Source organism: Carettochelys insculpta, chromosome 10 (assembly GCF_033958435.1).
Source record: "Carettochelys insculpta isolate YL-2023 chromosome 10, ASM3395843v1, whole genome shotgun sequence".
NCBI lineage: Eukaryota > Metazoa > Chordata > Testudines > Carettochelyidae > Carettochelys > Carettochelys insculpta.
Genome location: NC_134146.1, coordinates 39037201 through 39051731, shown reverse-complemented (window position 1 = coordinate 39051731; position 14531 = coordinate 39037201). Strand labels below are relative to the sequence as shown.

The window sequence follows — 14531 nt, the reverse complement described above, 5'->3', positions numbered from 1 at the left end:
GGTAGTGCTTGTTTGAAAATATAGCTAGTGGAGGGGATGCAGGCTGCAGTTATGGGCTGATCAGAGTCAAGAGTCAGAATCTCGATGGCAAATGAGAGAGGAGAAACCATGAAGGCTGCAGTATTTCCTCTCTCTTCCCTCTCTCATGTTTGCTGCTGTAAGGCTACCCTCGTATAAGGCTCTTGCTCATTAGAGCAGTTCCACTGAAATCAGTATTAAACTCCGTCATTATGTAGCACACTCACTATAAATGTTAATGCTTCTCAGAACAACCTCACCGAGAACGAGCATTTGTACACAGCGTATAAACTGCTAAAGGATGAACTAGTCTGGCAGAAAATCTAGATCCTCAAATTAGTCAGTCAGCTAGGCCGTGAGGTTCCAAAGCATTAGAGACCTTGTCAGAGGATTCTTGGAGGATATGACAAGAGATAAATGGATTCTCTTTATCTTCAATAGGCTGGAGTCACATGAGCTTCAAGGCCAGGCAAAGAGCTGTGAAATATCAACTGTAAATCTTAACACTGGGCAAAGAAAGCTCCCCGAATGGAAAAAATATGTATAACCTGCAATGGGGGATGGAGCAGGGTATTAAGAAAAGGATCATAGCAGAAGAGCAGGTTCTCCTCATTCCCTTAATGCACAGGAATCTTTACAAAACATTTTTGCTTGCAAAGTAGGTATTGAGGTTATTTGTTAACAAGAGAAAGTTAGAGTTTGTGTAATATATTTCCACTTTTCTGCTATCTGGGCTGTTCTTGTTAGGGGACAGGAGAGATCTAGACTTTCTCTGTAACCTATATGACCTGTGTATCCTAAAATACAGTATTCAGTAGTAGGTATATTTCAACTTGAGGACTGTAGTTTTCTGTGGTGAACTATGCCATGATTTTCCTAACACGTCTGAGGGTGGCAGCTCTTTTTAGTATGTAGTTTCATATCTGCTGAAATCTCAGACTCTTGCACCTTGTTGACAAGTTACTGACAAGTCTTATGGTCGCCACATATCTAATGCTTTGGATTTTCATTTACAGATTCTGCTGTTACCACAGTGCATCCATGTAATAGATCTGGGCTCATCTCCCATGGGACCAGATTCTAACATCCTTATTAATGTTGAATAGCACCTTAATTCATTTATAATCTCATTGAAAAGAATAGGGTTACATGTTAAGGAAGGTGCTACCCAAGTTGAGCATGAAATCAAAATGAGGCATAAAAGGATTTCCTCGGTGCACAAAGAACAATCATTGTCTTGCTCCCTGGTGTTTCAATAATCCTTTTGCACTTTCCCAAAAGGCCTCAGAGTGTTTTAGAAACATTCATTGATTAACCCTCACAGAAGCCAGAGTGGTAGGCATATATCATTATCGCCTTTCTACAGACACGGAAAGTGAAGCACAGTGTGTCCATGAATAAGTTGCCAAAAAAGTGAGTGACGAGTAGTCTAACCACTGTCCTTGCAGAAAAGTCTTGTAGAACTTTATTTTAAAATGATCCCCTTTCATAGGCCTTAAAAAAGCTCATATAGTTGAACAGCGAAATATATTTGTGATTCAGAATTCTGTCTTTTAAAAAAATGCCTATGCATAGGAGATTAATCTATTAGATTCTATGCAATTTTTAGAGTAATATGAATAAAACCTAGACTAGTGACTTCATCCTTATCTATATTTTATGGGACTTGTCCATATAGGTAAATAATCTTGCCCTTTTCCTGGGACAACTGCCTCCTTATTTCCCTCCAGTTTCCTTCTATTATGTTCTCTAATTTCCTAACAGAAAGAGTGACTTAGGCAGCCCAGTCTAAAGTCTCCGCTCCTTGAGTATGTTGACATTCATAAATGGCTATCTGACCTTTGTTTAGGTGCCTGATGCAGACACTTAGATTGCAGCTACACTAGCAAGCTCTTTCAGAAAATCCAGCCCTTTTTCAAAAGAACACAGAGCATCTAAACATAAAATGCGCTCTTTTGATCTGAAATTGAAAGAATGCAGCTTTTCTTCCGGAAGCCCTTTTCCACTCTGGATGAGGAACAGCGCCTCCTTTCAAAAGCTTCTTTTGAAAAGAAGAATGTGTAGACACTTTTTTTGAAAGAGCAGTCCTCATGGCCCTGGATTTTTTGATCCCTGGCCCGTTATTTCAAAAGAGTGGGGTGGCCGCTCTCTATCAAAACAGCAGATTGATTTTTTGATCCACTTTTTTGTGTGTGGACGCACTCTTTCAAAAGAAGATATTAAGTAAGAGATCTTCCAGAAAAATCTTCTTTAGAAAGATTGCTGTAGTGTAGATTTAGCTTTACAGTGAATTCAAGAAGCTTGGGAGCAGGATCTTGTTTTGTGAATGAGGAAACATGGTTAGCTTTTTTAATAGTGCTTATTTAGTTTTTAATTTATTATATGTATCTGAAATACCTTTCACATGAAGTTTTGCACAATGAAGGGTAAGTGTATTTTATACTGCATTTATAGATAAAGTGTATATTCATACTATGTTGATGAGCATTTACAGTCAGAGTTCTCCAAGTAACATATATTTCTGTATAACAGAAATATATGGCACATTAATAAAAAACATTTTTGTTTCTTGTATAGCTCTGCAGTAAAGGTGCAGCTCTAGGGAAACCCTTCGATGCTTCACCCCAAGATATTTCAAGTATTGCCAGTTTTATTGAAACAAAGCTTGTAACCTGCTACCTTAGGATGAGGAAGCCTGACCTGGCTTTGAATCATTCTCACAGGTAAAAATGAATATTGATTAATGTTTGACTAGGGCTTGAAGCACAGAAATGAAAAACAAGTATACATTTTGGGCTGGAAGGATTCACAACAGTTAATTACACACTCCTCTGACAAGTAAAGGGGAAGCCACCTTCAAAAAAATTCCACTTGGATTACCCGAAAAGGAATGCTGGGAATTTGGTCATTAAGGCACCAAAGCTCAAATGATTGGAAATGAGATATAATCCCTTTCTAGTTGTTATCAGTTCAGTGCCAGACCAGAGGTGACTTAAAATTCTTTTGCATCAGATAATTCTTTGGTGGTCTCAGTCATTTTCCTCATCTCAAAGACCAGCACCACAGCTGCAGTCTCAGCAGAGAAGCCAGAAATCAAAAAGGCATGAAAATCAAATGCTCCCTTTGACTCCTTGGAGTGAAGATTGTGCCTGGGCTCTGCAGTCAGTGTTCAGGTGTGTTAGTAGATGCTTGCATTGCCACTCTCCATTCTGTCCCTGTAGAACAACGGCTCCCAAGCTTTTCCAGATGGGGACCCATTTTGACAATTCAGGAAGGCTTGGTGACCCAAGGCAATTCGAAAGCAGAGGTGGGCGGGGAGCGGAGAGTAATAGAGCTATAACTAGCTAACAGACAGACAGCTGTGCTAGTCTATATACTATCAAAACAAAAAAACAGTCCAGTAGCACTTTAAAAGACTAACAAAATAATTTATTAGGTGATGAGCTTTCGTGGGACAGACCCACTTCTTCAGATCATAGCCAAAAGGCGCACAAAAGGGGGATGGGGAGGAGGGGGGCAAAATTACTGCCAGAGACTATTAAGTGGTTTGCCTGGGATTACAATGCATAAGAAAGATGTGGAAGCTGTCTTTGTAATGCATAAGGCGAGAGGTGTTCAACTTTTTTTCATTGGGGGCCACATGGCAATTTTTTAAATGTTCCAGGGGCTGAACACAAAACAGACCCAAGCCGCCACCACCACCACCCCACCACTGCCACCTGTCTGAAACACCCCCAGCAGCCCCAAACTATCCCCAGCCTTAGACCCCCCCAGCAGCCCCATACTGCCCCCAGCCTCAGACCCCATCCCACAGCCCTGAACTGCTCCCAGGCTTAAACTCCCCCAACAACCCAAAATCGCCCCCAGACTTAGACCCCCTCTTCAGCCCCATAGTGCCCCCAGCCTTAGCACCCTCTGCCTCACACACAGCCCTAAATGGCCCCCCAGTGTTAGATCCTGCCCCTCCCCTGGCCTAAAGAGCCCCATGCTTAGACACTCCCACTCCTCCCACAGTCTCTTCACAGGGGCTGCTAGGCTGGGTGACTCCCCCACCCTCCTGCTCCCAGCAGGTAACAGTCATTAAGACCAATTAACTCATGCGTTAAGCTTTCAGCACCTAGGCATAAGGCAATTGCTATCTCTAGTGATAGAGATAGCTGCCCTCTCCAGTGACTATCTCTATTGATAGATGTCTGCCTGAGGCAGCAGTGTTAAGAAACTCCAAATGGCTTCAACAGCCATATACAGCTGGGAACTGCCCAGCTGGTGGCCCTTAACAAATCGAATGGCGACCTATGAGTCTCAAGCCATAGTTTGGGAATCCCTGCTGTAGAAAAACCAGAGGGCAGACCACTCTGTGGTCTGTCAGACTATGACTTTTCATAAGTGTATCTGAATATATACTGCAGTTAACGCAGATTGAGGTGCTCTTACAATTGTCTTAAGTGAATGTAAAAGAAGGAAAACTATTGTGAAAGAGACAACTTGATTTTATCTAAGGATAAAGGTATGTTTGTGCCTAATACACTAGAGAAACTGGTGAAGGGCAATTCATCAACATAAAAATACGATCAGTGTCATGACGCTAAACTAGTAATCTGCTACATTAAGGGCAAGTGATATCGGGGGAAGCTCTGCATGCAGATTTCTGTGGTGAACTATGCCATGATTTGAAGTGATTTATGGCTTTACATTTTTGTGCCTCCTGAGCAACTCTGCTTTGTAAATGGCACTTCACTTGTCTTAAGAGATTGTAAAAACAAAAATACCTGAAGTTTGCTTATTTGTCTGCACTTGGAAACATGATAATGGTGCTCCCTGACTCACTCTAACCAGCACCCGGAAGACGCACACCACAGTAAAATGGGAGGTTAACTAATATGTATAGTAAGACTGGCAAACCTTTTGCTTGTTTTAAAATTACTTGGATTGCAAAATATGATTCTTGAGTGAGATCCATGCTGTGCCTATTGCACAGCTATGGTGGGGTCATTTTGGATTCCAAGGGACTCTGCCCATGTGGAGTCATAGCAGGAGAATAGGTCCGTAGATGGAGTAAATGAAGTTGAATTAGTATCTCTGGGTTCCTGAAGAATTAAAAGATCTCGTGTCAGGTCAGGATGTTTTCCTTTCTTTTTTTTCTTGCATCTGATTTTAACAGACAGTTTAAGTTGCTTTCCTTTTAGTAAATATAAAAGAGAAATGCAAATCAATAGTGACTGAATCCTCATTTTAGTTCAATTAATAATGCAGATTATGAAATAAATCTATATACTGTGCTTGTCAACCTAGAGCTGCAGAACCAGATACAGATGGTACTCCAATATGAAAATAATCTGAAATGCTAATAACATAAATACAGAAAATGAAGCATAATCAAATATCTGTTTCTCAAAAAGAATAGATAAATAACTAGCTCTTAGTACTCACCCTATAAATAGCCTTTATCCATCAGTTATCCAGTGCATGCAAAATTTTGCTTCCTATTGAGTTTTTACATCATCACTGCATCGTAATGGTTAAGAGGCAATCATGAATCAAAATTAAAATATTCATTTCTGCATGTATTTGCATTTGCTAGACTGCATTTATTTAATTTCATGTAAATCTCACAATTCCTGCATAGTTAAGGAACCTAATCCACTAAAAAGTCTCGTGCACGTTTGTGTGTACATGTTTGCACTCTGACACAAAGAAGCAAAACTGTTCTTCAGATGTCCAGTCCTGCATGCTCCTCTTAAAAAGGGCCTGCTCTAGACTACAGACGTATATCACTACAATTGTGTGGCTCAGTAGCATGAAAAATCCACACTTCTGAGTGACATAGCAAAGTCAACCTGACCACTATATAGACTGTGCTGTGTCTCCTGCTAACCTAGCTAGCACATCGCAGGGAGATGGGTTCACCACACCAACCAGAAAGCTCCTCCTGTAAGGTTTAGAGTGTCTCATTAAAGTACTACAGCAGTGCAGCTGAACCGGCAGAGATGCACTAATTCAATGTTTTAAAGGTAGGGATGCCTCTAGACATAGGAGTTTTGGCAGTTGTGATGCTTTGTGACAGAACTCCAATGGTTGGGTTAAGAGGAATTAGGTATACTTGTTTGAAGAAAAACAGCCAGCAGGGCCAACAGCCACTGTGAGCCATGGGGCAAGATGGAGGGAGCAGCTCCGCATCCTGAAAGGGTCAGAGCCAAGGACAGAAGGGGCAGGACCAATGGCAGTCAACCTTAGCATCAGCTGAATTGTGATGTTGGGCCCTGCCTCTCTCAGAGCTGTGCGGAGCTTGCTGCTACAGCCCTTCGAGGTCCCTGGAGCTTGAACAGCAGTGGCAGCTGGAGTAAAACACCAGGCCCTGGGGCAAATGAGTGAAAAGGAGAGATTCCCATTGTCACTGGCTTTTGAGTATGCACTGGAAGCAAAGATGGGCTCTTCCTTACAAGTGAAAATAAATCGGCTGGTTATAGTTCTCAGGAATTGAGTCTGCCTTTTTGCACTCTTGGTAACATGCGAGGAGACGATATCCACTGAATTTAGGCCATTTGGCAGGCTGACATAAAAGAGGCACCTGCTGTGATAAAAGGCTGTCAGAAACATTTCTAGAACAACAAGAAGTCCTGTGGCACCTTATAGACTAACAGATATTTTGGAACATAAGCTTTCATGCGCAAAGACCCACTTCCTCAGATGCATGAGACTCATGCATCGGATGAAGCGGGTCTTTGTCCACAAAAGCTTATGCTCCAAAATATGTGTTAGTCTGTATTTTTGAGAACAACAAGAAGTCCTGTGGCACCTTATAGACTAACACGGCTCCCTCTCAGAAACATTTCTAATTCATCATCAGTGCGAATAAATGCATCTGTGTTGACCTAGCTAAACAGGCACCAAAGTAACTTACCTGGCCACTAGCTGTCCTCATTAGTTAGCCATCAAGCTAATGCCAAACATCCAGGGTGCATCTACACTAGCCAGCTACTTCGAAGTAGCTGGCACAACATCGAAATAGCACCCGTTGTGTCTACATGTGCCGTGTGCTACTTCGACATTGAAATAGACGCTAGGCGGCAAGATGTCGAAATAGCTATTGCCATCCAAAGAAGGGAATAGCACTCGACTTCGACGTTCAACGTCAAAGTAGGGTGTGTGTAGACGATCCACGTCCCGCTACTTCAAAATAGCGGGGTCCTCCATGGTGGCCATCAGCTGAGGGGTTGAGATGCTCTGTCCAGCACCTGTGGAGCTCTATGGTCCCTGTGCGCAGCAGCCTTTAAAGCACCATGGACCCGGATTTCCTGTGGCAGGAAGCTGAGAGCGTGCAGGCAGCAGCACATGCACGTGCTAGCCCTGCACTCCTTCTACAGACCCTGACCCTTCTAACCAGTGCCATGGCATCGAGCCAGCCCCCCGAGCGCCCCCAGGGCTCCCCTCCTGAGGGGACCCAGGCACCCCCAGCAGCCAAGCAAGGCGCCAAAAAGCACTGGGGCCCCTCCTGGTCAGAGGCCAAGCTCCGAGACCTGCTGGGGCTCTGGGATGAAGAGGAGGTGCTCCACGTGATGGGGAGCAAGCAGCAGAAAGCAGAAGCATTCACCCAACTGGCCGAGGGCCTGGCTGCCCAGGGTCACCCTGCCCGCACTCTGGATCACGTCCGGAGTAAGGTAAGGAGTTGTGGCAGGGGTACGCCTGGGCCCGAGACTTGGCCAGATGGTCTGGGGCTGCCCCTGCTGCTTGCCCCTATTACAGGGAGCTCAGGGCCATCCTGGGCCCCTGGGACACCTCCTCCCCCCGGCCACCCTTGACACAATGGCCAATGAGCTCTGGCAGGCCTTGGAGCTGGAGTCCGGCCCGGAGGCCAGCCCTGCACCCTGGGACCCACCTGAGGAGCCCCCCCTTGGGACAGGGAGGAAGGGGTCCAGCAGCAAGGAGGGCGGGCTCCTTATCGACCTCTCCTCCCGGAGCACCAGCCAGGCGTCCACCCACCGGGCTTCCCCCGACCGTGGCAATGGATGGTCAGGTACGTACCCCACAGAGCACACACCCATGGGCCACAGGGTGGGGGCACCAGACACGACTGGGAGCCTCACACACCCCCAGCGGACCCCAACCCACAAACGCCCAGCCACAGTATGGTCCCCGGATGGCGGCACGGCCATCAGCACCCACACCCATGGACAGCACTCAGCCTTAACCCCGGGGGCAGGGGGATGATGCTATGGTGACAGCCAACAGGGACATCACACCCACTGACAGGGATGGAGACCCAGCACCCAAGAGGAGGTTGGGGGGATGGGCCATGGGCCAGGGCACTGTACTAACAGCCTTCCCCTCCCTCTCTCCCTCTCTGCAGCTGCAGCATCCAATGCTCCAGGCAGCCAGGCACCCTCCATCATCCCCGACAGCCCGCCAGAGGTCAGCCACTGCCAGCACCCAGAGACACCCCCAAGGGCAGCGGGATGGTCCCGCCACTGCCAGACTCTGGGGATGGCCCCTGTGGACCCCCAGCTCCTGACAGCTCTCTGGCAGCAGATGGAGGTGGTGGAGGAGAGACTCTACTTCAACCGGGAGGAGTCCACCCAGTGGTGGGCAGCATGGGAGGACTTCATGGGGGTCTTCCAGGACATAGCTGGGTCGATCCGAGAGGCTGTCCCCCGGCTCCCGCTGCCCCCCGGGCCACCCTCCCTGCCGCTCCACCTGAGGCCCCCCTGCCACCCCACCCACCTCGCCACCTGCTGCCCTGCCTGCCGCCCCACCTGCCTCGACACCTAATGCCCTGCCTGCTGCCCCACCCACCTCACCGACTGCAAGCTCCACAGAGCCCACTGGGGCTGAAGACCGGCCAGTGGAGGCATCCCAGCTGTACTTGCTGGTCCTCCCAGCCCCCAGCCAGCCAAGCCAGGGACCATGGACACGGGGCGGGGGTCACGAGCCATACCCACCGGGGTTTGCGCCCCTCTATCCCCACCCCAGACTGATGGGCCAACGGCCGTGCTGTCCACCGGGCCCCCGTGTATATAGTTGTCCCCTTTTTTGTATATTTGTTGCAGTTTCTGTTGTGAACAAAACAAGTTAGCAGTTTTCAGAAAAAAAAGGTTTTATTTTCAGAAAAGCTGGAGGCGTGTGGTTGTTGGGGGGGTGGTGTGTGGGTGTTGGGGGCGGTGTGCAGGCAGTGCGGGCTGTGGGGGGTGGGTCTTCTGGAGAAGGCCAGGGAGGTTCTCAGGGGTCTCCCTGATCGAAGTGGGCCCGCAGGGCCTCGCAGACCCGTACCCCCTCATGGTGGGCCTGGCGGCTGGGTGCGGCGGCTGACTGGGGGAAGCCCATGCTAGTATCAACTGCCCACCCCTGGACGAAAGCCTCCCCCGTGCTCTCAACGATGTTGTGGAGCGTGCAGCACACACCCACAACTTGGGGGATGTTTTGGAGGCTGATGTCCAGTCAGGCAAGGAGGCACCACCAGTGGCCCTTCAGACGGCCAAATGTCCTCTCCACCACCTGGCAGGCATGGTTCAGGTGGGCGTTAAACCGCTCCTGGCTGGCATTGAGGTGGCTGGTGTACAGGTGCATGAGCCAGGGCTGGAGGGGGTAAGCCGTGTCTGCCACGAGGCAGAGGGGCATGGTCGTGTCTCCCAGAGGGATCTCCCTCTGGGGTATGTAGGTCCCCACCTCCAGCTGGCAACACAGGACTGAGTTCCTAAAAACACGGGCATCGTGTGTGCAGCTGGGCCAGCCCACCTACATGTCCGGCAATGGCTGCGTCCAGGTCCCCGAGTCGGATGACCCTCTGGAGCAGTATGGCGTTAAGTGCACGGGCCACCTGTGGGGAGAGAACACAGGCACCCATGAGGCTGTGCAGGGTGCCCCAGGGCCCTTCCCCCAGGCCCCGCTCCCGGGCACCTCCCCGGGTACTCCCCTGCCCAGCCCCTCCCTCCCCAGTGCATCTCCCTCCTCAGCCCCATACCTGGCTTCCCCGCCCCCCAGTGGGTGCGTGCCCAGGCCTCCTTACCTCCATGACGACGGCCCTGACCGTGGCCTTTCCCACTCCAAACTGGTGTCCCACAGAGCAATAGCTGTCTGGAGTGACCAGCTTCCAGACGGCTATTGCGACTCTCCTCTCGACAGGGAGGACGCGCCGCATCCGGGTGTCATGGTGCCTCAGTGCTGGGGTGAGCCACTGGCAGAGCTCGAGAAAGGTCTGCCGGCGCATGCGGAAGTTCCGGAGCCACATGTCATCGTCCCACTCCCGCATGATGAGCTGCTCCCACCACTCGGAGCTGGTGGGGTAGCTCCAGAGGCGGGGGAGCAGCCGGTGGGGGAGGAAGAGGGGAGCCCAGTGGTCAGGGGCATCCCTGTCTGCCGCCAGGGAGGGCTCCTCTGGCAGGAACCACCAGGCAGCCTCCCGGGCAGCACCTAGCAGGGTGCTTGCCCCCTGGCTGACTACCTGGAGGGCCCCCTCTTCCTGCTGCTGCTGCTGCTGCTGCTGGGTGTCCATAGCTGCTGTGACTTGGTCTGCGAGAGAGTGGCTACTGCTCTGCAGCCCTCGTGCTTTGCAGGCCGGGTGTGTCTGGGAGGGGCCCTTTAAAGGAGCAGCTTGCTGTTGACCCAGAAGGGCTAGTCCAGCCTGTGACCCAGTCTGCGGACTTTGCTGGCCCCTTATTTCGACGGGGAGTGCTTGTGTGTGTGGACGCTCTGCATTTCCTTCCAGGGCGGCTCTTTTTGAAGTTCCCCATTGCTACTTCGACATTGAATGTCGACGGCACCAGCCATGGAGGATGTGTAGATGATATGCATTGAAGTAGCCTATTTCGATGTTCTTACTTCGAAATAGGCTACTTTGATGTAGTGTGCTAGTGTAGACGTAGCCCCAGTCTAAACTGGTAAAACTACAGTACTCCAATAACCATACATTCACAATCTCTGCAGTCCCTCTGGCCCAGGCATTATGGCATATACAAGTGCTTAATAATTCTAATTACCCCCACATGGCTTGCTGAGAGATAAGATTTTTTTTCCCTTTTTGTTGCAGGGGGAAATTTTAAATTAGAATTAGATGGCAAAACAGAAACGGCCTGAACTTTAAGTCTAGGAACTCACTGGAGCCTCAGAATCGTGTTGAGGCCTTATGTTGCTCAATCTGATTTCTGAGGTCGATATTTGTCTTATTTATTTATTTATTTATTTATTTATTTATGGCTCTGATGGAAAGCTATCTGGAACAGAATACAATGGCTCATCTCACCAGTCACCTTTGTTGAGCCTGACTTTAGGGGGACTGGTCCAGCAGAGAAATACAGGTAGGTGCAGTCCCCTGAGGTGACCCAAGCTGCAATGTAACAGCATGAATGACTATATAACCAAGAGAAGCTGTTATCATAGAATCATAGAACACTAGGGCTGGAAGGGACCTCGAGAGGCCATCGAGTCCAGCCCCCTGCCCCAGTGGCAGGACTAGGTACTGTCTAAACCATCCCTGATAGACATCTATCTAACCTGTTCTTAAATGTATCCAAAGATGGAGATTCCACAACCCCCCTTGCCAATTTATTCCACTGTTTGACCACCCTGTTAGGAACTTTTTCCTAATGTCCAACCTAAACCTCCCTTGCTGCAGTTTAAGCCCATTGCCTCTTGTTCTATCCTCAGTTACGATTTGCTTTTCTTTGTGGACCTTTAAAATTGAAGAGGGTGGAGATGAGCTGTGATTCAAGGTGAAGGAATCTGGCAAAATGATACAGGTATTCAGCTTTTTCAATGAGACTTCATCTTTTTGCCTTTCTTTGCTGGTTTCTTCCCCCTCATTAAAACTAATCTGCCTTGACCGCATGTACTTCAAAGCTGGTGTGGGGGGGGAAATAGCACAGTAGCTTTGTATTTTCAAATAGGCGTACCCTCCCCAGTCTCTGCACACACATTCTGTCACATGTGATGCTTCGTGGGAATCCTCATCAATCTGGAAGATGGCAGAGTACAGAATGAGAAATTCTAAAGCAGATATTTTGGAAATCTTGTAAATGGAATGTGCGTCACGTGTTGGAGAGGTGTAGCAAGGCAGCAAGTATTGGGAAACCTAAGGAGCTCTGGCCTCACCCACATCTCTCCAATAACTGCACAAAGGCCAAAAGGAAGTTGTTTTGTCCCCACCTCCCCCACCCACATCTTTGGTAAACTATTCAACAACACCATTTTTATGAAGGCCATAAACGTGCATATTACAAATCCAGGGCATCAACTGATTCCTTCAGCAATAGGATACTTCAGCAACAGAATGTAAGTATCCAACCTGAGCATCCAGGAGGACTTCACAACCAATGTGACTTCAATGAAATGACAGTAAGTTTTCTGATGTAGTATCACAGAGGTATAGAGATGGCTAGTCCTTAAGCAAACAATGGCCATATATTCCCCTCTGCTGAGCATTGGAGAATAAAAGTCACAGGAATGCTGGCTGGAAATATTAGGTACATTAGGGAAGGGCCATCTGGAACAGAAAGCTTATTGTGTGCCTCGTACCAATAAAGACACAGTCATCCCCTCAATATATGTTCTTCAAGAAAAGGAATGTGTTGAGTCAGAGATGATAGAGGGAAAAGGATCCTTTGTGGCATGTTTCCTGCTCTGAATGGCATAAATGATGCCTAACAAAAGCTGGAATTACTTCTGCCTTGACAGCGGGGCTGACAGCTACTGAAGGGACTGGGGCAAGATGTGTTTGTGTGGGGGGACAGCTCTGCACCTGCAGAAGGGACAGGGCAGCCAGCCCTCAGCAATGCCCAGACCACACTGCTGTCTCCCTGTTCCAGCCCTCAGAGCACCCAGTACAGTGCTCCTGCGTTCCAGCAGTGATTCAAAGGGCTCCAAGGCTCTGACTGATGCTGCTTCCACCACAGTAGCAGCAATGATGGGCAGGAGCACCAGGCCCCTTAGACTCAGTGAGTCCCACAACAGCTGCCCCCTTTGCCCCATCCTGGCCCTGTTGGCAGGTCTGTGTCTTGATGAAAGTTGCTGTGGGCATTCTCAGAACTCTGGGGTTTATCCCAGGTTTCCACCGTATTGTCACCTGCTAATTCTGCGCCTCCTTTCTGAAAGTGGAATTCACCTTCAGAAAAGCCAATTCCCTTTTCTACTCAGGCCACGTCTTCCCGTCCTTTTTATGCATCCAGTGAAGGATATGGCCCTTTGTACTGTGACTCGTGCAATTTATGGAGAGGCATATTGATTATATAATTGTTATGAGATAACTAATTGATAATAAATAGCTTGGTGACAGCTTAAGGTAATACGGTAAGTAGGAATTAAAGGGAAGTAAAAAATTGCTATTGATGGGAAGAGAGGTTTACTGATAAAACTAGAAAAGAGAGAAATTGAGAGTGATGCTGCTGTTTTGTGGGAAAGCCCTAAAATACTGTCTATATCCGTCTAATCTCATGTCCTCACTAATGCCTCCTTTCCTCCTTCCCTACCTACTATTTCCCAAAAAAGAAAAGGAATATTCTTTCTGGAGAATCCAAATGAATGACTTCTAATAACCTTTAGTAAATATCAGGGGTACATTGCAGTATATGTAATTAATGAACAATTACTTAATACAAGCAAGATGCTCTAAAACATCATAAGCTAGATGTGGTTTTAAAAATGCCCTAGCATCCCATAATAGAATTCCCTTCTCTTATGCTGCATCTTTAATATTTCTTTATAACTCCTTTATGAAAAACTTATGCCAGTCACATATTTGTTGTCCAAGGGAGTTGATCCTGACCAATTGTGCAACAGTTGCATTAACTTTGAGGATGACTGATGCCCATGCTATGTATTATTTTGCATGATTTGTTCACAAAGAAGCTCCTAAAACAGCTTTTCTTTCCTCTTGGGAGAAGCACAGCTCACAATTGAAAAGATTAAAGCAAAGTCCAACAGTTTTTATTCAGGCTGAGATGCATATCCTCGTCCTAGAAATGACAACAGTTCTAAAGATGTTAGCGAAATTTGGTAGTCAAGAAACTAGTACTTGTACAGTTGGGAAATCAGTCAGAAGTGCGTTACGTGAACAAGACAGGGAAAGCAGAATCTGTCCGCCTGTATTATGAATATCTCAGGCCCCTGATCTGGATTCTTTGAAACAAGGCCTTTCTAAATATCCTTTCACTCAACAGAGAAGGAGAATGTTCTCCTTGTTCTTCTCCTTCATAGCTAATGAATTGAGAGCTGGCGGGCAGATTTATCTCTTAGTTTACAATTCAAAGAGGTTCACTGCTGAATCCTGCGTCCAAGAAGAAAAATGTTTAGCATGGAAGATGCATTCCCCTTTCCTGTCAAAAAAAAAAAAAAAAGATACTATGAGAATGAGACAGCCTTGGTGTAAAAGTCCCTTGATTATGTTTAGACATGAATGCAGCTTCATAATATTTTTTTGGTCTGTGTGCTAAAAACGTCCTCTGCTGTCGCTGACACTATATTCACAGCTAATTCTGTTAGCCTGTATAAAAAATCTGATTACACAAATCCAGGTTGTGTCTCAGGCA

General features: G+C 47.5%; 1 protein-coding gene across 1 annotated transcript in view; it reads left to right on the top strand.

Moving 5' to 3' along the window:
• SPATA16 (spermatogenesis associated 16) overlaps positions 1-14531 on the top strand; it is a 127561-nt gene that overhangs the window by 29013 nt on the left and 84017 nt on the right. Inside the window, exon 2 of the mRNA XM_075004443.1 lies at positions 2596-2741. Coding sequence (XP_074860544.1) covers positions 2596-2741 — 146 coding nt within the window. The remainder of the gene's footprint in view (positions 1-2595; positions 2742-14531) is intronic.